General features: G+C 48.7%; 1 protein-coding gene across 1 annotated transcript; it reads left to right on the forward strand.

The window, feature by feature from the left end:
- Positions 1-1,910: 1,910 nt before the first annotated feature.
- Positions 1,911-22,879, forward strand: LOC123649753 (WD repeat- and FYVE domain-containing protein 4-like). The gene is made up of 10 exons (XM_045567928.1): positions 1,911-2,108; positions 4,722-4,836; positions 6,135-6,241; positions 8,287-8,421; positions 10,671-10,860; positions 13,096-13,285; positions 15,030-15,187; positions 17,102-17,554; positions 19,854-19,958; positions 21,567-22,879. The coding sequence occupies exons 1-10, from the start codon at positions 1,911-1,913 to the stop codon at positions 21,779-21,781; spliced, it is 1,866 nt and encodes a 621-aa protein (XP_045423884.1). The 3' UTR covers positions 21,782-22,879.
- Positions 22,880-23,745: the final 866 nt, after the last annotated feature.

Consider the following 23,745-nt stretch of genomic DNA (forward strand, 5'->3'; position numbering starts at 1 on the left):
ATCATGGTCCCAGGAAGGAGCCTGAGCCTTGGGAGATCTGGCTCAGAGCACAATTACTGTTCAGCTCACAGCGGCCCAATTTGCTTTATTGTGGAGTGCCTCCTGGAGTCCCACTGCTCGGAGATGATACAGATGCATCTGAGTCAACTGCCTGCAAATTGGTCTTCGAGAGGTTCACCAGTGCAGGGAGGAGGCGCAGGAATTTGTGAGAAAGAAATCATAGCAGAGTTCTTGGTCCTGGGGAGGGAAATCATCTTGTCACAGAAATTCCAAGCCCAAAGGACTGACTGACTTTTTCTCTCCAGGGATTAATGTGTCTGAGTGACAGCTGGTTTCCAGGTGGTAGCTATAAGTTTCATAGACATGCAAATGCTACTTGGGTATGTTCATGTGTGCGTGAAATTATTTAACTCTTGACTGCCACTGAACTGATTGTGCTTAATCTCACCTCAGCCTCGGTTTCTGTGAAGTGGGTGTAATACTAGTACCAACCTCAAAGGCTCGTTGTGGTAATTAGTAGAAATAATGCATGTAAGTGCCTGGCCCAGCATTTGGCACAAGACCAACACACAATACATTTGGCCATTGTTACCATGTATTGTGAGTTTCATAATCATTTTGTTCACTTATCAAGTACTTGTTGATGGTCCACTATGTCCAATAGTATTTAACAATAATCTAGCATTTTGGTTGTTTTAGCAAAGTTCTAATGCAGTGTTTTTTTTTTTTTTTTTAATTTACAAAGGAAAGGGTCAACTATGTCTATTTAGGCTAGAAAATTTAAAAACAATCAGGCCCATACAAAATTTTTCTCAAAACACAACACACTGGTACTCACAACCCAGTATATAAGAAATAAAACATTTCAGATAAACTAAAGCCCCCTATGTACACATTCTATAACCCATTTTCCTGCTGCCCTATCCAGTGATAACTAATTCCCACATTGAGTTTGGGGTGCATCATTCTCTGTGTGGATGTACATCTCTGTTAGATGCATATATATATTCATCAGTAGTGTACAATACAGTCTTACAGGTTTTTGTAGACTCATACTGCAATACACTTTTACAACTTGCTTTTTCTACTCAACATTCTATTTCTGGAGTTTTTAGATGTTGATACATTTAGCTCTATTTCTTTTTCAGTACTATATAGCATCCTATTATATAAATATACCAAAAATGGTTCATTCATTGTCCTATCAATGCATATTATGTATTTTTCCCAGTTTTTACCAATCACAAATAATACCACATAAATATTGCTTGTCCAGCACGTGGGAATGTACCTAGGAGTATATTGCTAGGTTGTAGGGTGGATGCCTCTTTGACTTTATTGGACTGAGTTACACATTTCTTCAAAGGGGTCCTTCCCAGTTACACCTCATCAGTAGCACAGAGCGTTTCCTGTGGTTCCTCACGTTCTTCTACATTTGGTGTTGTCAGCCTTTTCATTTTTGCCAATGTAAAGCATCTCATTGAGGTTTTAATTTGTATTTTCCTGATCATTAGCAATTTGTTATTTATTTTGTCTTATATAAATTACCTGTTTTTTCCTGTGTTTATTTTGTTGTGTTTTAAAAATCTGTTTGTTTGTCCTTTTCTTATCAGTTTATGGAGGCCTAGATAGGAATCCTTTGTCAGTTGCAATATTTTCTCTCAATCTGTGGCTTGCCGCTTCACATTGTTTATAAAGAGAAAATATTTAAAGGTTTTATTTTTCAACAAACAATGTCATAGCAAGAAACACATTAAAAATGTTTTCCCTTTGGGAATTTGATGCCTTCCTCCCTTTTTCTAGATGGATGAGCTCAGCTTTACACACACACACACACACACACACACACACACACACACACACACACACAACCTAGTCATGTCTTTGGGCAGGGATTTAATTTAATACGGATGGAGAGTAGGGGCAAGTGGATGGCAGTTGGCAAAACTGCACTTCATGGAGGCCACTGGAGCCAGAAATATGCACAGTGGCCTACCTTCCTGGTCGGAACTGGGGATGGGGAATCACTGGAGCTCAAGTCCTTGGCCAAGGGCAGTCCCTCCGCTTTGACCATTGGTCTGGAAGGCGCCCTCCCCACCCCAGGACTGGTAAACTTGGCCTGTGACAATGAGGTAAAACAAAGAGTAAAGGACATCTGCCCAGAGACTGATGCAAGGCAGACCTAGGGGCAGGATTGCTGCAGAAACTGGGAGGAGATTCCAAAAACAGTCTGGCATTCCAAGCAGAATTTTAAAACTCATGACTTCTGTTAAATCTTTAGGTTGGTGCAAAAGTAACTGTGGTTTTGGATCATGAATTTTAAATCATTATAACTAGGCTCAAACACATCTTTATTAATCAAAATAGGGACCATTACAATCAACACATTTTTGCTAACGAAAAATAAGTTTGTTTATTCTTATGGCATAAAAATCTTTGCTTTGGGATTTGACGAGCTCTTGGGAAGCATTTTCCCTGTAAAAAGTTGTTGAGATGCTTGAAGAAGTGGTAGTCGGTTGGCGAGAGGTCAGGTGAAAATGGCGGAGGAGGCAAAACTTTGTAGCCCAATTTGTTCAACTTTTGAAGCGTTGGTTGTGCGATGTGCAGTCGGGTTTTGTCATGGAGAAGAACTGGGCCCTTTCTGTTGACCAATGCCAGCTGCAGGCGTTGTAGGTTTTGGTGCATCTCATTGATTTGCTGAGCATCTCAGATGTAATGGTTTCGCTGGGATTCAGAAAGCTGTAGCAGATCAGACTGGCAGCAGACCACCAAACAGTGACAATGACCTTTTTTTGGTGCAAGTTTGACTTTGGAAAGTGCTTTGGAGCTGTTTCTCAGTCCAACCACTGAACCAGTTGTCACTGGTTGTATAAAATCCACTTTTCGTCACATGTCACAATCCAATCGAGAAATGGTTTGTTATTTTGTATAAGAAGAGATGTATCCCCATAATATGTTGAAATAAAAAAACAGAAGATGACTTGATTTTCAGTCAGCTCATGAGGCAACCACTTATTGAGCGTTTCACCTTTCCAATTTGCTTCAAATGCCAAACAACCATAGATTGGTGGTTGAGTTCTTTGGCAACTTGTCATGTAGTTGTAAGATGATCAGCTTCAATGATTGCTCTCAGTTGGTCGTTGTCAACTTCCGATGGCTGGCCACTGTGCTCCTCATCTTCAAGCCTCTCGTCTCCGTTGCAAAACTTCTTGAACCACCACTGCACTGTACGTTCGTTAGCAGTCCCTGGGCCAAATGCATTGTTGATGTTGAGAGTTGTCTTTGTTGCTTTAGGACCCATTTTGAACTCGAATAAGAAAATCACTTGAATTTGCTTTTTGTCTAACATCATTTCCATAGTCTAAAATAAATATAAAATAAATAGCAAGTAATAAATCATTAGCACAAAAACATAAAGTGAGAAACGTGCATTAAAATGATGTATAACGTCTATGGCCATACCACCCTGAACGCACCCGATCTCGTCTAAAGTGATGTAAATAATCACATTTATTTAAGAATGTATTCCAACATCAAATGGCAAATTTCATCAGTGCTAAAACCGTAATTGCTTTTGCACCATCCTTTAGTAGTATCCTAAATAATAAGAGGAAAAAGTATGAGGAAAAAATGAACAGGTGGGATAGAAATAGAGGAGGGACAGATGAGAAAGAATTTTGAGGAATTTGAAAATGAGAGTAAAAACAGCAACTTGGACTGGGGAAAAATGTTTTTAGCCTGGAACTAAAGCCATAAATGAAAGAACAGATTGAGAAATTTGATTTCTCATTCTCACAAATTTCAGATTTCCATGTAGCAAAACCAAACAATACCAAATTGAAAGACAAAAATGGCAAACTGGAAATAACTGCAGTTACATTATGGACCAAAATGAACATTTTTACATACAAATAACTTTTTAAATAAATAGGAAAATAGTGGAAACCCTAATGGAGTAATAGGCTAAGAATCAACTGGCATGCAGGAAGCATGAGAAGTGCTTGTCCACTCTAGTAATCGAAAAGCTGCAATGGAGATGAGACATGTTTCTTCTGTGAGGTTTTCCATTACAGATGAAGGAGCGCGCCCGTGCTCAGTGCTGGTCTGGGCGTGCAGAAACCAGCCCTCTCCTACGGAGCCTGCCGTGTCTAATCTGGAGAACTTTATCCGGAGAACGAGTTAGTGATATGTAACAAAGGGTTAAAAATAAAAGCACATGCTTTAACTTGCAATTCACTTTTTAGAATTATCTAAAGGAAGTAACTGAATAGCTAAAACTAAGATGTCTGTACAAGATTTGAAAACTGTACAGGAGGAGAGTCAGCGAGACACAGCAATGAATTGGATAAGGGTGAGAGAGGGATGCCTAGAGAGTCTCTCTTGGAATTTCCACAAGGGCACCAGTTCCACGGCAGGTTGTGGGGGAAGGTGAGGGTCGGGCTCTGTGTGTTGGATGTTTCTGGGGCACAGGTTTCGGGGGAGATGTCCAGGGGCATTTGGATGTGTGGGTCTGGAGCGCAGCAGGAAGTGAAAGGATTTAGAGACATTGGTGTAGGGACTGTGGCTGAAGCTGGGAGGGGGTGATTTGGTGGCCTGTGGGATGTAGCTGGGGAAGAGAGTTGAGCCACTGGTTTGTGCTGGGACGGCGGGAGGCAAGGTGATTCTCATGCCTTGCCTGTAGCGTTGACATCTCTGACCGAGCCCTGTCTGCCGCACTTCAGGCCGGGGAACACTCTGTGGGCATCATCTGCTTTCCCAGTCTCCAAAGGCTGGCAGAAGACGTTTCTGACCAGCTTGCCCAAGAACTACAGAAGGCCCTTGCTGGGAAGCCTGCAGGTAAGAGAACAGAGGGGCTGCAGCACACTCTGTGAAGGGCAAAGCAGCTCTGCAGACCCCTCCAGGCCTCTCTGAGCCCCTCTCTGCTTTCTCATGGAGTTAGAGTGCCGCTTGCCAGAGAGCATGAGGGCCCCGCTCTGCCCCTTCCCTCCTGGGAGGCAGAGAGAAGGGCGGAGGGGGAAGGAAACGGGGTCGGGAAGCTCTGCTGCTCCTAGGACATGGACATGGAAACACACATACACACACGGACATACTGCACACACTGCACACAGTACGCCATGCACAGACACATACAGATACACCACACACAGACACGTACACACATACTACACACAGACACACACGTCCCACAGAGATACACACAGACACCCACATAGACATACATGTGCACACAGACACAGTGCACACAGTACATTATACACAGACACACACAGATACTACGCACAGACACACAGACACACACAGTCCCACAGAGACACACAGACACGAATACAGACATACATGCTACACACATACTACACAGACACACAGACACATGTGGAGACTCTATTCATAGATATTACACACAGACACACACTCTACACATGCAGACACTCATACATACGCACTACACACAGAGACACACAGAGACACTACACAGAAAGACACACAGAGACAGAAACAGACACAGACACCACACACATAGGCACACACATGTGCACACACACACAGAGGACCAGGGTCTATGGGAGGAAGTGCTAGGATCTGAGGTGCACCTGTATGTTCAATGGAGAGCTTGGTCCCCAAAAGTTACAGAGGTCAAAGTGTGCATGTTCTGCGGGTCTCCTGACTTGCATTCTTCCACCTGTGCGAGCTGGTCCCTGAAGGCTGGGAAGAATTTCATGGTGGCTGAGGGCTGAGGGGCAGGAGAGAATTCCAAGAGGAAGACTAGCTCAAGCATGGTGTAGATTGCGGAGACTCCTGCAATGTAAGGGACTGTGTGATAGAGGAAGTGGGGAAGATCCTGGATTGTGGGGACTCCAACAGCTGAGGAGCTTGTTCTTACTCACTGGCAATAGGGAGCCATTGATGGTTCTTAAACAGGGATGGTGACACAATAAAGGCTGTCCTGCAAGGAGATTGGTCTGGCAGAGTGTGAAACGTTTGGTAGAGATTTGGGTGGCCTTGGAGGTGTGTAGGCAGGAGGCCAGAGTCCTCTAAAGATGCTCAGGCCCATCTGCTGGGGAGATGATGCCCTGTGTGGAGGGAGGCAAGCTGGACAGGTCACTGTACACCCTGCTGGTGACACTTTCTTCCAGAGAAAGCACGGGTGGCGGCTTGGGAGTTGCTGTCGTGGAAGGGGGACGTGGATCAGGATGGTTACCTGCTCCTGAAGTCAGTGTACGTGCTCACGGGGACAGACTCGGTGAGTTCCAGGCCCATTGGCCTCTGCCCCGGGTGCTCTTCCTCCCAGTGTGGAGGGGCGGCCACACAGGGCAGTGACATGTCCCAAGGGGTCTTTCTTTTTATGAAACTGACGTTGTTTCTCCTTCCTACTCCCCTTCTGGTACAGAACATGGACTTCAGAGTCTGAAATTCAGGTTTGAATCCTGCCTTTCCAAGTGACAAGCTGCGTAACCATGGGCGAATTGTTTTAAGTCTCTGCCACTTGGTTGTATTTCTAATTTTAGAATTGGGGTAATAATGCCTCTGTTCTAGGGTTAGTGTGGGATTGATAACCGATGTTTATCGACCATTTCCCAAATGTCCCAAGCATTGTGCTAATTAATCTCCCTTATGAGGGGACTATGGTGATGCCCAGATAGTGATGAGAAAACAGGTTTACCTGTGCTATGACTGCAAGAACCCATGCTCTGAGCCACTGTTCTTCATTGCTTCCTGTGACACTCAGCCTGAACGAGGTACACGGGTAGGCACTTGTCCTGCACTTGCCCAGAGATGATGCTTGGATGGCGTTGGGTCCTCCTCCTTCCCACTGTGCCCGCCCTGGCTGCAGTCACATCTTGCCATCATGAGGCTGGGGGCCTGGGGCTTCTTCCCTAAGTGGTTTGCTGCTGGCTGATGTCCTCTCAGGTGGAAATGGCCCCTGGCAGCTGTGACCATTAGCAAAAATGGCCAGATGTCTTGGGCAGGGCTGACCCAGAGACTCATGGGTTTATCAGGAGTGCCCGCTGCGAGTCTGGCCCGCTGCCCTCAGTGTAACTTCTCCAGATTCTTCTGGCCTTTACCCATTACCTGATTCCACAGCTGCTTCACTAGATGAACAGACACCAGTTGGGCATTTGGATCTGTGCACGGAGGTGTGATAGGAATACAGTGTGCAGTCGCTGTCTGGGGACGGTCCTGCTCGGGAAGTTAGCAGGAGGGAGGGCCACCTGACTTTCCTCCCCATAAACTGCCTGGACCACTGTCAGCGGCCTGAAGCTCAGAACGCGGGCTTGTCTGCCCTGGGGAGGGACTCTGCAGCCTGAGTGGTGACGCATTAACCCAAGGGCTTATGTTGCACTACGCAGAGCAGTAGGAGCAGGAAGCAGGTGCAGATGGGTGAGGACAGGGAGAGCTGCCCCAAGGGGGTCACCACCAGCAAGGCGTCAAATAAAGAGAAAGACATCATACCTCACACTGGGAACTTTCAGAAGGAGGATAAGGATCAGCAGCCTGTGTCTGTGCCTGAGCGTGGCCCAGACTGTACATTCTTCCCTCTCTCCTCTAACTTACCCCATGTGTCTGTCAGCTTAGCCAACTCGGTGGGAAGTTGCATGGACAATATTTCATAGGTTGTCCCCACAGGGGCTCATATGCGATTACACATGCGCACATATGTGCACACAGAGGTTGCAGCTGCTCTAATCCCAGTGGGCTGCAGGCAGAGCCTGTGGGAGAAAGGCCCCAGGCAGCTCTGCGTGCAGGCTGGTCTCCATATCTGCCAGCCTCCTATCCTTTTGGCCCCTGCCTGGCATCCCTGGCAGTTTAGTGAGGTGTGGTTGTCTATCTGCACCTGGAGCTGTGTGAGTCCTGGCAAGGTCTGGGACTGGATGAGACGGTAGAAGGGGCCAGATCAGATCCTCACGAGCTTATTACCAACCTCCCCTCCTGACCGCTCCCGCTCTCGCTCTCCCTTCCTGGTCGGGAGGCCCCTGGCCGACCACAGTCAGCTGGTGTGGTTTGCTAGGACGCCTGTGAAGTCTAAGTTCCACATTCCCGTTCCCCATCTTTCTCTCCCCGCCTTCCTTTCTTCTTGTAGTCTGTGTATCTTATAGAGGAGCTATTAATAACATTTATGGAACACACAGCAGGTACTTTATATAAACAAACAACCTTCACAGCCGCCCTGGCTGGGCCTCTGACTGTCTGCATTTCACACTCAAGGACTGGACTCCAGAGAGGAAGTGGCTTTCCCAGGCCCCACTGCCTCTGCCGCCCTGGGTCACCCGTGTTCTTCCCTTGCAGGAGACACTGGGCAGGGTTGCAGAGTCTGGGCTTCCAGCCCTGCTCCTCCGGTGCCTTTACCTCTTCTTTGCATTTCCTGTGGAAAAGGATGAGCTTTTTGAAAATGATGTTCAAGTTCAGAGGATGTTTGTGCAGGTGAGTGTGAGGAGGGCCTTGCTTCCCAGAGATGCTTCAGGTGCTTCCCAGACCCAGGTCTTGAGCTCCTCTGTTCTCCCAGAGGGGCTGGCTCTCCCCTCTGCCCCTACTCCCCCAATACCTGAATGGTTGGAAAGCGGTTGTGTCCCCTCACAGAAAGGTGTGCCCCCACCACTTGGCTGCCCTGCACCCCAAGCTCCTTCCCGACAGTCTGCATCCTTGGTCCTGCCCACCCTCCCTGGCATCTGGTCCTCCTCCCTCTAGCCCGTCCTTCCCCTCTGATAACACGGGTCACTCCCACGAGCCCTCTCTGCAGTCCCAGGATGCGTAGTGTTGTCACCCTGAGGCTTACAAGCAAAGGCGTGGTGAGTAATCATGGGGTCTGTGCTCACAGAGGCCATGGGAGGCGCTGGGGCTGGCACTCTGGGCATTGGTTTTCCACTCACAGTCATGCGTTTAGCTCTTCTGTGGGCTCCTCCTTCCCTCCCCCCTGCAGTCAGCTCAGGCCTTGAGCATCAAACACAGTGTCCTCTTGTCGTTCCACCTTTCCTCACCTCCTTCCCCTCCCCTCTTCTGGACAGTTTCTGCTTTCTCAGCTCCTGAGATGCTGAGTTCTGCAGAAAACTCTTCCTGCTTCTTTGACCTTGTGGGGGAGGGCAGGGAGGACCGTGTGCCGGACCCATCTCTGTGTCCAATGCCCTGGGCAGCGTCTCCCATGTAGCAGGTGCCTGTGACCATTCAGTGAATTTCCAAATGCAGCTGTCCATCGTGCACGATGTCCCCAGAAACATCCATTTTAGACTGATTTTCAAGCCGACTCATCACTGCTGGGGAGTATTTCAGATTCCACTTATGGGGGGCTGTCGCCTAAGCTGCATTCCTCGCAATGAATGTAGGTGTCATTTGCCTTTACATAAATCAGATTCTAGGGGGTGCCCAGAATGCTATACCAGGCCCTTTCACAAATCTTTACCAGGTAGCTTTTATGTGCCCTGCAGGGAACTAGTGCAGCTCCTGTCTTCGAGGTCCTCTGGACATGAGGACAGGATGTCAGCCCCGAGGGTAGACTATGTCTGTGTTCCCTAAGAGTTGTCATTATTTCATTCCATGAAAATACACAGAACTCCTACCAGACCTGCACTTACTTCAGAGGTGACGGAAAGGTAGAGGGGCCAAATGGAAAAACGATCCAGGAATAAGTGCATAGTTGGAAATTTTTTATGTGCTATGAAGGGAAAGTCAAAAGTGTGCTGGACAGTGATGATAAGGGGCCCTGATTTATATTAGAGAATCAGTGGAGACGTTTGAAGGAAATGGCATTTACCCCGGGAGCTGAAGGTCGGCAGGATCAGAGGAGGTGTCCTGGTGGGGGTGGCAGGAAGGGGGCAGGAGCAGAAAAATGGTCACCCAAGCCCAGGGACAGGTGAGAACAAGGTGAGACCTCGATCATGTGTCCTCACCTACCTGCAAGGGAGGTGGGGACATGGGACCAGTAGCCCAGGTCCATGCTGCCCAGTGTTGCTGTGTCACCGGGCTAGGAGGGGCTCATGGGCTCATTGCAGTGAACGGAGCTGGTGATACCTGCTGAACTGGGGGAAGGCCCATTGGACCACCGAGAGCCCAGGGCAGAGCTGCACTTGATAAAGTGAGAGAGGAGGCCAGGCCAGGCCACGCAGGGTGCTGTGAGCCGTGCTGGGGGTTTGGATTTTATCCCAAGTGGGTAGGAAGGTACTGGAAGTCCCTCTGCTAGCCATTGGAAGGCTGGATTGGCCAGGGCAAGCCCAGTCAGGAGGTTCTAGGATAACTCTCATGATCTGATGGAAAAGTAGAGTTTGAGTGTCAATCAGGAGTTCTGGAACACCTCTTTTTTTAAACAGCACAGGGTCTTGTTAACTCCATACCTTAATTGTAGATGCATTTTTCTGTATTTGTATATAAAAAGACATGAAGTCAATGACTTCTTTGTCATTCTGATTTGGAAAGGATAACAACTGCTTGTTTAGGGATGATGCCAGCAGACCTGAGCCCCAACCCCTGCCACCCTTTCCAAAACCGGCTCTGTTGACCCTGCTGGTCAGGGGCAGAGGGTGACCGTGTACAGTCCTGTCCCTCCCACTGAGACGTGCCCATCAGTGCTCCAGGAAAGTAGGGAACAAATCGGTCATAGGAAGGAGGCTCCTAACCAGGTCTCCTTGGCTGTTTTATGCCTCCTTCTCCTTTTCTTTCTCCTTCTCCTTTTTTCCTCCCAGATGTTGCTGAACATTTGCAGCGAGTCTCAAGCTCTGGAGGGACTTCTCTCGGGAAGCGACCTCCAGGCTCTACTGATGGCCACAACCTGTCTTCGGGAGCACAGCTGCTGCTTCTGGAAAGAGCCCACCTTCTGCGTGCTGAGGGCAATCTCCAAGGCCCAGAACCTCGGCATCATCCAATACCTGCAGGGTATGTCCCAGGAGACCAGGTGCAGGCTGTGGGCCACCCAAGGGCTTCCCTTGAACTCTGGGAACAAAGGCTGAGAGCCCACTTTTCACAGTATGGGATGCTTTTGTAGCATCAGTATAGATTTCTGGGACCAAAGAAGAGATGAATAAGCAACCATGCCCAGTAGATAATCCTACATCGCTTGGCTCCATTCTTGAAAGCAGTCTTACTTACTGTTCATTCTGATCCTCCACTGGAGGAGGAGGGAGAGAGACTCATTTACTACGAACATACTACCAAACAGACACTGTGCTGGGCCCGCTTGTACGTTGTCTCATTCGTTTCTTTGAGAGAGATATTAATGCTGTTTTGCAGTGGGGAAAGTAGAGATTGAGAGTGGTAGAAGAATTTGCCCTGGCTACTCAGCTAGTGAAGAAGAGAATCAAGTTCCAAACCTGGAGATGCCTGACTCCAGCATCTCCATTTCCACTTGGGGATTAAGGCCACGGAGTCTGGAGTCGGACAGCCAGGGTGTGGACTCCAGCTCTGCCCTCACAGCGGAGTGACCTCAGGCACTTAATCACCTAGGGGCCTCCATTTTCTCATCTGTAAAATGGGGGGAATCATACTGCTGACCTTATTTAAGTGCTGTGGTTCTCCAATGATGTATTTTAATATTAAAAGCACCCTGTATGTGGTGGGTGCCACATAGGTGTCAGCATCAGTTGCATCTTCATTACCTGGATTTGATCAGAAGCAGGACACTGAGGGATCAATTTTGTTAGTGGTGCCCGGGCCTCCCTGGCATCATCTGTCTCCTGAGGACCCAGTTCATGCTGGATGCGTAGAGGTCACCATGGCCCATAGGATCTCAGGACACTCTGGCGGCCTCATCTCTGCTGGCCCAACACGGGGCGGGAGAGGCTCTGCAAGGCTCGCACCAAGGAGAATATTCTCAGGAAGCTGCTTTTCAGCTCACCTCCCCCGCACCGTGCAGCATCTCCTCAGCTCCCCTGCTGAGCACAGCAGTCCATCTCTTGTGCCAACCCCGAGGTAGGGGGTCTTTTGGGGAGAGTTGGGGGTCTGAGCCCGCCCATGTGATCTGCTTGTCCACAGACACTTGCCCTGTGAGCTGTGTTCTTTCTGGGGCCTCCTGTAACAGAGGGAGGGAGTCAGCTGGTGAGAGCTGGGGAAGCCTGGCGGCCCCTCCTCTGAGTGTAACTGAGTCCTGGACAGAATGGCGGCTCCAGTTTGGGGATTCTGAGCTCCCTGTGAGGCCAGGACCAGTGTGAACAGTCTCCTGAGGTGCTCCACAGCCCGGGCACCCCTTCCTCAACAGGCTGGAGTCTGAGGTGGCTGAGAAGAAACTGTCGGCATTGGCTGCAGGGGTCTCTCACTGTGTTATTTTCTGATGCCCGAGACAACAACGCTGAAAGAAAATTCCCCCTGAGTGGGGAGCCTGCCACCTAAGCACTACTTCCTTAGGGCAGTGGGTGGTGTCTGTGGGTTTATGGGGTGAGGAGAGGGTCAGGAAGTCAGGGCTGACCTCACAGTTACCTGCTAAGCCGGCAGTTCTGGGGGCTGCCTTGCTGGACGTGCAGACTTCAGAGCACTTCTGAGTCCTTGCAGCTGAGAGGCTGAGCTTGCGTAATCTCAGTTCTCATAGGTACGGGTCCTGATCTGCTGGTGTGGCTTTCCCAGCACTCAGAGAGGCTTCTCTCAAAGAGAGATTTCTAAAAACAGTGATCCATCCAAATGCAAATCTGATGATGACCACTCTCTTGTAACTCTGGCTGTCCACTGCTCTGGGGTAGCCAGCAGGTCCCATGGCCAGGCCCCACAGGAAGGGTGCCGCCTTCCTCCCCCTCCCCAGTCCCCTGGCTTCTTCAGTACCCAAAACACATCATCTCTTCCCCCCTCACCTCTTCATGTATTCATACATCCTGCACTTTTCACAAGCTAATTCCTGCTGAGCTCCAACTTTGCTTCCTTAAAGTCTGCTGTGGGCTCAGGCCTTGTGTCTTGCATCTCATTACCTAATGGACCTGGGCTCTCTGGGGTTCTGGGAATTAGAAGCAGAGGGCTGAGCGGCTGCCTTCCACTCCTGTGTTACCTGCTGGGCCTGCAAGAGCCAGCAGAACATGTTTTGGATTAATTCTCATTCACATGTTGACATGCAGCTTTCAGTGGGGGGATGGGGGTGACTGGCTGAAAATCTCTTGCTTCGGAGCTCAGCACTGTGCTTCCCTCCTGCAGCCACAGACTGTGTGAGGCTCTCCCTCCAGAACCTCTCCAGGCTGGCAGGCACTCTGCCCGCTCCCGAGGTCAGCGAGGCCGTGAACCTCATCCTGGGCTTCGTGAAGGACTCCTACCCTGTCTCTGCGACACTGTTCCTGGAGTTTGAGAATGCGGAGGGCTACCCCCTGCTGCTCAAGGTGTTACTTCAGTAAGTGGCTGTGCTTGGTGGGGGAAAACATGGGACCACCAAAGCCTTGGTCCTCAGAATTACTCAGAGTGCTTTGGAGGAAGACCGATAATGAGGTGTCATCTTCTGAAATGGAAAGCTCAGTAGAGTGTGGCCAGAGAGACCTCCTATTGCAAAAGTAACTCAATGTGCAGACAGGTGTGGGGGTCATTTCCTTAGAGAATCCATGGGTGATAGCAGTGATAGTTCTACCAAGTCCACTTGGTGGCACCTGTTGCCTGCATGCCTGCTGGCCTGACCTCCAGGTGTCAGACCCAGACAGAACCACCTGTCTGTGCTGGAGGGCTGTCTGGGGCTGCTGTGCTTGGAGGGCTGTGCGTGTCTGGGAATCAGCAATCTCCAAAAGCAGCTCTCGACCCGTGACTGGCATGAGCTGGTGGTCCATATCCAGCCAAGGTTCCCCTGGGGTGGGCAAGCTCTACACTGCCTCTAGGGGTCCCTGGAAGGGTTAACTCCCGTTGCCTAGTATGAGTTCGCTTGGGAATGCTCTTGTATCAGCTTCCTTCCCTTCCCCGTCTCACATTGCCTCACCCCTCCTGCTATTTTCTGGGACCAGCTCCCAAGTGAACTGTTCTCTCTCAAATCCTTGAGCTGTGGGAAACCCAAAGACATGTTCAGCCAAGTCTGGACAAACTTCCCCTATGCTGACTTGTCACATCATCTTCAGGCAGGGCCAGGGATTAGGGAGAGCAATGGATGGAAATCACGGAAATTTCCTGATGATCCAAACTCTCCCACTGATCTTGGGGAAGCTGCTTCAGGGCCAGACCATGTATGTTCCCTTGTGCTTTGCTCAGCAAGTGTGAGACGCTCTCTCCCCTGTGGGGTGTGGTTTACTACTGCGCTTACAGACTTCACCACAGAGCCAGGATTCGGGTCTAAAGGCACTGGCTTGGATGAGGGGCTGAAGACCCTTGGCCCACAGTCTCGAAAAGGATGTGGTTAAATGACCACAGCCTGAGGGCCTTCCTCCAAGGGGCTGCTAAGCATAACAGTCCCTCTGGGTACGCCACATTTCATATTAGTCTGGACCGTGACCGGATGACTGTTGCCACCATGGAGGTCTGGGTCATAGCATTTCTTCAACATTTCTTTGGTTTAGTGGGTGGTCAGGTTTCCCCAGACATCTCGTGGAAGGCCGGAGGGGGACAGGAGCCTGTACCGGGGAACGTCTGTAAGGACCCATTTTGGCGCATTGGCTTTCCTTTCTGCCGTAACTGAAGCTGCGCAGCGAGCACTTTTATTCCAGAAATGGCCGAGCTGGAATACCGAGAGCAAGACAGCCCGCCTGCCTGTCATTAGAAGGCAAAAATAATACTCAACCTTAAAATAAGTACAGGGAAGCCAATAAAGCCATTTCCCCCACTGCTTTGTTGCTCTTTTGAAATATTCCATCCCTCATTTTAGAGGTGCCCCTACTGTGCCGATGTCCGAAGAACAACACGTCATTTTTCCTGAGCAGATGCTGTAGCTTTTCACTGGTTCTGACTTCTTTCCATCCAAGGCTGAAGTTTGCAAACAGTGACGTTTTCCCAGGGTATTCCCCTTGCCTTTTGGTGCTGAACTGCCTCTTGGTGGGGACCCTTGGGGTCTTCCCCAGCATTGCAGACCTGCATTGTCTCTGCATCCCTGTGAGGAGCACCGTGAACAAAGGTGGATGCTCTGTCCAAGAAGTACAGGGAGCTGGCCTCCTCTGTCCCCACAGGTATGACGGGCTGCCCCAGAGCGAAGTGGACCCACACCTGGAGGAGCTCGTTGGGCTGGTGGTGTGGCTGACGACCTGTGGGAAGTCAGAGCTGAAGGTGTTTGACAGTGTCACTTACCCTCAGCTTGAAGGCTTCAAGTTCTACCAGGAGGCTTCTGGTGGGTCTTTTCTGCATCTCTGGATGACTGGCAGAGTTGGGGCTGAGCCCTGAATGGCTACGAGGGTCTTCCCCTGGTTCTCTGTGCACCTGTCAATGATGCAGTAGGCTCTGATTCTGTCATATCCTTCGGGGAGACTGTCTATGGATCCTAAATCTCCCCATATAGATTTTCCCAGCTGTGTGACCTCAGCTTTGTGCAGTGAGGAAATTTGTTACCTGTGGGACTTAGAGGGAGCATTGCTCAATAAAGGCAAAGACTCTCTCAACTAAAGGAAGAGGGCTTGATTCTGTCACCCAACTCCAGTGTGACTTTCTCTGTAACATTTGCTTACATAATGGGGACTGATGTCCCTGAAACAGCCACCCAGGTGCAGGTCAGAGAGTTCTCAGTACACTGAAATATTTATTGATTAACGAGCTCAGGTTGGACGCACCAGTTCTTTCCATGCAGCAGGTGCTCTGCCCCATGCGGGTGCCAGTGTGAATAGGCCTGGTGTCTGCTCCCCGTACATCCTCTGTAGGGTCTGCCACGTGGATGCTGAACCTTAGCTTGCTAGGTACCAGGAGGATAAATACATCAGGCACAGCTGTGACGCCAAGGTGGGTCACTCAGAAAACCCCAAACAGAAGGCTCAATGAAGGGGGTTTTAAGGCTAAGTGTAGGTTGTCTAGGTTGAAATAAAAGGGGAGAAGTTTAAAGGCAGAAAGTACAGTCTGGGGAGGATATGGTGGCCGGAAACAGCTGAGTAAGTCTGGAGAAATGACACCTGCCGTGGAGCAGAGGCAGGGACCAGGGTAAGGAGGGCCTGCAGATGGGGCTTCAGCAGACACACAGGAGCATGATTGTGGTTTAGGGGAGTGACTGCATCAGAGCGGAGTTTCGGAAACATCCCTAGTATTTGAGGCAGAGAGGGCTGGAGTCAGGGAGCTTTCTGACAAAGTGCCTCCTGGGTGAGGGGGAATGAAGCTTAACCTTCAAGCTGGAGAAAAAGGTAGAGGAAGCATTGGACTGGGAAAGTGTGTTTATTTAACAGCTTGCCTAGAAATGAAACTGACTTTGCTTAATAATCTCCAACATCACTTGATATTAATCAATTGAAACCAATCCTCCCAGCTCAGCACTGTACAATGGAAATAAAATGCAAGGTCCATTATATATATATATATTTTTGAGACAGAGTTTCACTCTGTTGCCCGGGCTAGAGTGCCGTGGCATCAGCCTAGCTCACAGCAACCTCAAACTCCTGGGCTCAAGCAATCCTCCTGCCTCAGCCTCCCGAGTAGCTGGGACTACAGGCACATGCCACCATGCCCGGCTAATTTTTTCTGTATATATTTTTAGTTGTCCATGTAATTTCTTTCTATTTTTGGTAGAGACGGGGTCTTGATATTGCTCAGGCTGGTCTCGAACTCCTAAGCTCAAACGATCCTCCCGCCTCGGCCTCCCAGAGTGCTAGGATTATAGGCGTGAGCCACTCCGCACAGCCTATGTATTTTCAATGTAATTTTAATTTTAAATAAGAAGAAACAGGTTAAATTATTGTTGATAATAGATTTTAACTCAATATATACTAACTAGTGCCATCTCAGTGTGTGGTCAATACAACTACTTGTCAGTGAGATAGTTTGCATTCTTTTCTTCATGCTGTCCTTTGAAAATCCGTTGTAATACTTGACCTTCATGGCACATCTCAGTTCAGAGTGGCGACAGTTCCAGTGCACCCTGGGCAATGGAGCACCAGCCTTCTTCACGTCCTGGGTGGCTGGCTTTTCTGGACTTCTGATAGACACGTACCCACAGGAGCTAGAAAATAACAACTTCAAATAGCTTGTCCTAATGATAATGAAAGCACCTAATTTAGAGGTAGGCGGGAGAAATGGCTTGCAGGGTGATTCTTGCTTTCCTCTTCAGGGGTGACTGTTAAGAATCTTCAGGCCTTCCAGGTCCTGCAGAATGTCTTCCACAAATCCAGCAACTCTGTCCTCTGCACGCAAGTCCTGTCGGCCGTCAGGACCATGTGGGCCTGGAATGCTCGAAACTTCTTCCTGCTGGAGTGGACCCTGCAGCCCATCTCCCAATTTGTGGAGCTCGTGCCCCTGAAGCCGGCCCTGGTACAGGTGCACTTCTTCCGGCTGCTGGAGGCCCTGGTGTTCGAGCTGCACTACGTGCCCCACGAGATCCTGCGGAAGGTGCAGCATCTGATCAAGGAGAGCCCCGAGCCATCCTGCACTCTTGTGGCCCTGCAGAGCATCCTCAGTATCGCTGGTGGGGACCCGCTCTTCAGTGACATCTTCCGGGACTCGGGGCTCCTGGGCATGCTGCTGGCGCAGCTGCGGAGACAGGCCAAGATCATGAGGAAGTCAGGTGCTACCGGGTGTCAGGAGGGGCGGGCAAATGGGCTGGGGCCAGTGTCAACCAGACCTGGGCTGCGTGCCAACCTGGCCACCTGTAAATGTAGTAGAGAAAGTGACATGCTTGTGTCACTAGGAAGGTACTGGGACACAGGGCTTCACAAACAGCAGGGAGCCTCCCAGTCTTCCCCATGAAGAGGCAAGTGGGACGGTGAACTTGTGGCTAACTCAGGCCCTGTGAATTCTCGGCTTTAGGGTATCTCCTGCCCTAGACATTGCCTAGGTGTGTAGATGGGGAGACAGCAGGGTGTGACAGGTCCTCAGGCATGGGAGCTTGGAGAGGCCTGGGGATCTGGAGCCCTTCTGGGGTCTGCTGGGACACGGGCCACCTGGATCACTGCACTGTCAGCCCGTGGTCTCCCACTGGGAAAGAGGTCACCAGGGTTTCCCTGGCCAGCACTCCCACTGAGTGTAGGTGCCCTGCTGGGGTGTACCTGTGGCTCCTTGGCAATGTCCCCTTCCCCTGCCTTGGCCTCTACACTCTGGGGTCTCAAGCTCTGTGGCCCCTGCTGCCCCACGAGGCTGCGAACTCTGTTCTTGTTGGGGTGCAGGGTGGCTCAGGGATTGGACTGTTTCCCTGCCTCCCCAAGCCCCATGCTACGTGTCCTGCTGGGGACACCCCACATGGTGGGCTGCAACCCCCACCTCCACTGACTTTCAAATGGGAAGCGGGTAGAAAACTCTTTTCCCAGCTCTTCTTGTCTTTCCGTTAGTCTGTCTACACCTGCTGCTCTGGGAAATAAGCCTGGAGAAGGGACACCGGGACACAGGAATCTGGCCACTTACCTCTCCCCACCTTTTTATCCTCTCCTTCTTCTCCTTGTCCCACTGTATTGTGCTTCAGGCCTAAGACAAGGTCATTGGTCTGTCTGTTTCCTGGGCCTCTCTGGCGGGAAGCAGCTGAGGGAGAGGGCGTGGGTCACACAGCCCTGGCTGGAATCCTGGCCATGTTTCTTACAAGTTGAACGATCCTGAGCAAGTTACTTAACCTCCATGAGCCTGTTTCCTCCTCTGTAAAATGGGGGTAGTGATACTTGCATCACAGGCATGTTGTGAGTTCAGATGAGGAAATATCTGAAAAGGACCCCTTGCTGCACTGGCATATAGCAGTTGCTCAAGCAATGTAGTCACCTTATCCCTAGAGTTTCAGTGCCATTGCTCAGGCACCTTTTGGAGGCCAAGCAGGACCCACACCCTCCCCAGGATGTTTGCAAACAAGATCAGGCCTGTGGGTGCTGAGCCCTGGGATGCTTTGTGCATCTGGGCCTCGGGCTGGCCCTGGCAGTGTTTTGTTATGTGCTTCCTTTTACAGCTCAGTAACGTCCTGCCTTAAATCCCATCATGAGTGAAGTTAACATATTGCCTCCCCTGCTTTCCTTGGCATTTAACTGAGAAGTCTTTGCATCTTTTTTGTTTACTGTTTCTGTGTTGTCTTAGCTGGATATTGCATTTCAGCAGCCTAACATCCAGTTTGCTTTTGAAGCCAATCCCAGACCTATGACCATAGCTAGGAGAATTTGAACTTTTTTATGAGCTGATGCATCTTGTCTACTTTGTGCTTTCTATTGTTAAATGTATCTTGCTGTTTCTTAGATATTCTGTCACCCGGTTAATAAACTCTACTGTTAGTCATTTTATTCATTCCTCAAATATGTATCGAGCTTCCAATTTCTGTCAGGCAGTTTTCTGGCACTGGGGATTCAACGGTAACCAAAGGGACCTGGTTTTGCCCTCAGGGATCCAGTGGGGCCACGTTCACTCCAGGATTTCCTGAGCTTCTCCGTGGCTCAGGCATCAGCTGGCAGTCCTGTCTTCCAGACATACATGACAAACTACAAAAGTGGCCAAAGGGAAACCAAGGAGGAAGGGCTCCGTGTATCCTCTAGGGCAGTGCTTCTCAAAGAGTGGTCCCTAGGCCAGTCCTGTCAGTGTCACCTGGGAACTTGTCAGAGATGCATATTGTAGGCCCCATCTAATAACCACTGAGGCAGGAACTCTGGGGGTGGGACCCAGCATAGCGCTCTGGATTTTAGCAACAAGCCCTGCAGGGGACTCCGATGTGTTTGAGTTGGAAAACCCCCGCTTCTGCTGTAGTAGTGTCTGTCTTATGAGCTGGGATGCACACTGCCTTGTAATGGAAGCATTGTATTCACATCTCCTTAAGAGGATAGAAAACTAATGCAGTCAGAGATGAGGGGTCATACCATATGTACTTAAATTTTTGTTGCTTTTGTCGGTTCTGAAATATGCAGGAAACAAAGAGTCTGCTTCCGGTGTTCAGGATCTGGAAAGAGAACTCACCTGTGTGATGCTGAGAACTGTGGCCACGCTTCTGAAAGGGTCGATTCGGAATGCAGGTAAGGCTGGTACCAGCTTTGCCTTGTCACTGCTTGGTACCACATTACTATTTCCTGGCTACTTATGTCAGTGTTCACAGGCTATATTCAAGGAGTAATCCATACTAACACTGTGGCTAATGGCTAACGTCAACCCTTTGGTTGACTGTTGGCTGATGTTCAGTTGATCATTAGTGAGCTGGTAGATACGGACCTCAGTTGGCACGTTTCACTTGTAAGGTTACTAAAGAAGGTTGATGAGGAAAGAGAAGAGGAGAGGAGAGGGGAGGGGAGGGGGAGGGGGAAGGGAGGCGAGGCTTAATCTAGCATTTTCTAAATTTTCTAAATTTATGAGAACACAGAGCCATTCCTTTCTTTGCAAGTGCAATCTATTAATATTCTGCTGTACTGACTACAGAGTTTTTAATATCCAAACAGTAAAATACATGTAAAGAAAACTAGTTATTTTAAAGAAACATAATTTGATATACTCCCAGCCATGATGGACTTAGCAGCTCCATCCATTCAAAAATCTTTCTAGTTTCCTGAAATAATATGGCTTTTAGATTTAAAAAAATGTGCATAAAATATATATGCATATATATATTATAGTATGAGACAGATACACCAACAAAGTCCTGTCAGTAAGTTTGGTGATTTAGGCTTCTTTATCTGAGGCCCTCATAGATTAATTACACCAAATTATAGCGGAGAAAGAGTCTCCAACATTAGTCTGCAAAAGATTCCCTGGAGCTGCTGGTTAAAAGGCACATTCCTAGGCTCATTTCCAGATATGTAATAAGTTGTAGGTTAAAGTAGAGCTCAGGAATCTACTTTTAAACAGCCCTGCAAGGTGATTTCTGTGCATGGGGTACCTGACCCACAACTGGAGAAATCTTATCTGCTCAAGCAGATAATCAAGCCATTTGAAGGTTCTGGTTGTGTCTCAGTTTTTATTCCACAGAGATTAATCCAACTATCAATCCTGGGGAAGAAATGCTTTGGATTACATTTAAACAAAAACATACCACCAGCCAGATTTCTTTAGTTCTGTCCCCAAGAAACTACCTAGAAATGAAATATGTTCTTAACTTATATTCTGGCTTGCTTTCTATATGAATTTGGGCAGAGAGAAGAGAGAGAATTGTCATTTGCCCTGCGTTAGGGAATTACGGGGGAATCAAGGGAGAGGTAGATCTAGTTGAGGTTTATATTACTTAGGTTTCTAAAAATAAGGGGTACTTTTCTTTTCTTTTTCCTCCCAAGAATGCAACACACTGTTATTAACCATAGTCACCATGTTGTACCATAGATCTCTCAGGCTTATTCCTCTTGTCTTGAACTTATCTCCTGTGGGTAGATCTTAGTCAAGAGATTTCTTTTTTAAAAAGCAAAATTTTCACTGGAGAAGAAGCTGTTTTTCTTTTTAATTCTCAGCTCCACAGTTTCTTTTTTACTCTTCTCATTTTAATAGTGGGTGTGGATTACAAAAAAACATACCAGTGGACAAGAGAGAAACATAAAATGTAGTAAAATAAACTCTGATAATTGTCGGAAAAAACTTTCCTTGTGATTGAAGGTTTCAAGGCCCCCATCACTCTAGCCCTGTCCTGTCTGTCTGCTCCCCAGTTGTCCTGAAAGACCACGGAATGGTGCCCTTCATCAAGATCTTCCTGGACCACGAGTGCTACCGGGAGACCTCGCTCAGCATCTTGGAGCAGCTGTCAGTCATCAACACCGAGGAGTACATGAGCATCACTGTGGGTGCTCTGTGCTCATCCACTCAAGGGGAGCTGCAGCTGAAACTGGATCTCCTCAAGGTGACTTCGAGTCTTCCTTTATGATTGGCTTTTCCGTGGGTATTCACCACGTTTGCCACATTTGCTCTTGCGTGTGTTTATTCAGCAGGCCACTGTATAGGTAGGGAGCACCCTGTATGAGGTAGTGTTAAGTGCTGTAACAGGTAAGTCCCACATTCTCAGTAGCCTGGCACATTGGAAATGTCTTTCTGATGTACAGTCCAATCAATGATTGGGGATTGTCATAGAAGGACAGCTGTCACCTGAGCCTTACTCAGCCAGCAGGTAAGGTAAGAGAGAATTGCACAGTGCATTCTTATTCAGGTGTAGAACTGGCATGCCTTAACCTCTGTCTCCAATTTTCTTTGGGCAGAACTAGCCTGGGAGTAAGAGGTCCCAGGAAATGTAGTCCCTGGTAGGCAGCTACTTCCTAGCAACACTGTAGACTGTGGAGGTGGAGCCTGAACGAGTGGTGACCAAACAGCTCCATTGGTGACTTGACTAGCATTTATTGAGCATCTGTGAATTACCAGGCCTGGTGCAGAGTGCCTGGGACACGCAGTGGAATACAGCCTTGCCATCTGGGAGATTATAGACTGGTGATAATGATAAGTGAGCAGTGGTTACATGCAATGTGGTAAATCCCTGTTAGACACTGAGCGCAGGCTGCTGTGGGAAAGAGAAGTAGGAGAGACCAGCTTTGGTTTACCTGGTTGAGGAAGGCTCATGGGGGAGAGAACCTGGGAGCTGAGAAAAAGAGGCAAAACACAGTGAAAGGTGTGGGGACAGTGGGGACAGAGGGGCAAGCAAGGTTGGGTTGTCATGTTTGGGTAACAGAAGTATGTGTTTTTGTATTATTGTTAATGATCATCAAATTATCTTAAAATAATTAAAGAAATACAGTAAATACCGTCCCTACCATCTTTTCTATCTTACAGCTTACACAGTTTTGTTGCTGTTCTTCCTTTTCATTCCTTTTGTCTCTGTGGGTTTATACAGTGGTCCCCAACCTTTTTGGCACCAGGGACCAGTTTCATGGAGGACAATTTTTCCATGGACTGGGGGCGGGCAAATGGTTTCGAGACGATTGAAGCACATTACATTCATTGTGCAGTCAAACCTGTCTGCTAATGATAATCTGTATTTGCAGCCGCCCCCCAGTGCTGGCGTCACCGCCTCAGCTCCACCTCAGATCATCAGGCATCAGATTCTCACAAGGAGACACAACCGAGGTCCCTCCCACGCGCGTTTTACAGTAGGGTTCGCGCTCCTACGGGAATCTCATGCAGCCCCTGATCTGACAGGAGGCAGAGCTTATGCTTGTATGCAGTGGCTGCAAATGCAGACGAAGCTTCTTTCTCTCGCCTCACCTACCGCCCACCTCCTACTGTGCGGCCCGGTTCCCGACAGGCCACGGACTGGCGTTGGTCTGCAGTCTGGGCATTGGGGACCGCAGGGTTTATGCCTTTTAAAAATTCTCTTTTCTTTTGTTTTATGCTGTATGAGAGAAGAGCAGAAGTAAACACAAACATCCCCCAGGGGGCTGACTTTGGGACTTCCCGTGCGTATGTGCAGCACCACCCCATAAAAAGCACATGGTCCTGATAAATGAATACACCACGCCTCATTATTGGTGAGTTAAAAAAAAAGTACAAAGTTGCTCTGACTTCCCAAATTAGGTAAAGATCAACCTAACTTAGTTATGACCATCTCTGTGCAAAACCTGTTTAATATTTAGAGAATGGTGTTCAGTTCCCCTCACCTCCCTTATTTCTCTGCAGAGCCGATGTCAGTCAGATAGTGGTGCGAGCTGCTGCTACTATCAGGTGGCCTAAGTCTGAGGTGCTTGGTGTGGCCACAGCATCATGAGTGGTCCATCCAAGAGTGACATCATGACCATAATTATCATGTGTCTTCCAGATGACAAGAACCCAAACAGTGATTTAATGACAGGGCCAAAAAATCAGTGCAAGTAATTTATATGAAACAAAAGGAAAGTTAAATGCCTT

The sequence above is a fragment of the Lemur catta genome, chromosome 14 (genome assembly GCF_020740605.2).
Source record: "Lemur catta isolate mLemCat1 chromosome 14, mLemCat1.pri, whole genome shotgun sequence".
Taxonomy (NCBI): Eukaryota; Metazoa; Chordata; class Mammalia; order Primates; family Lemuridae; genus Lemur; species Lemur catta.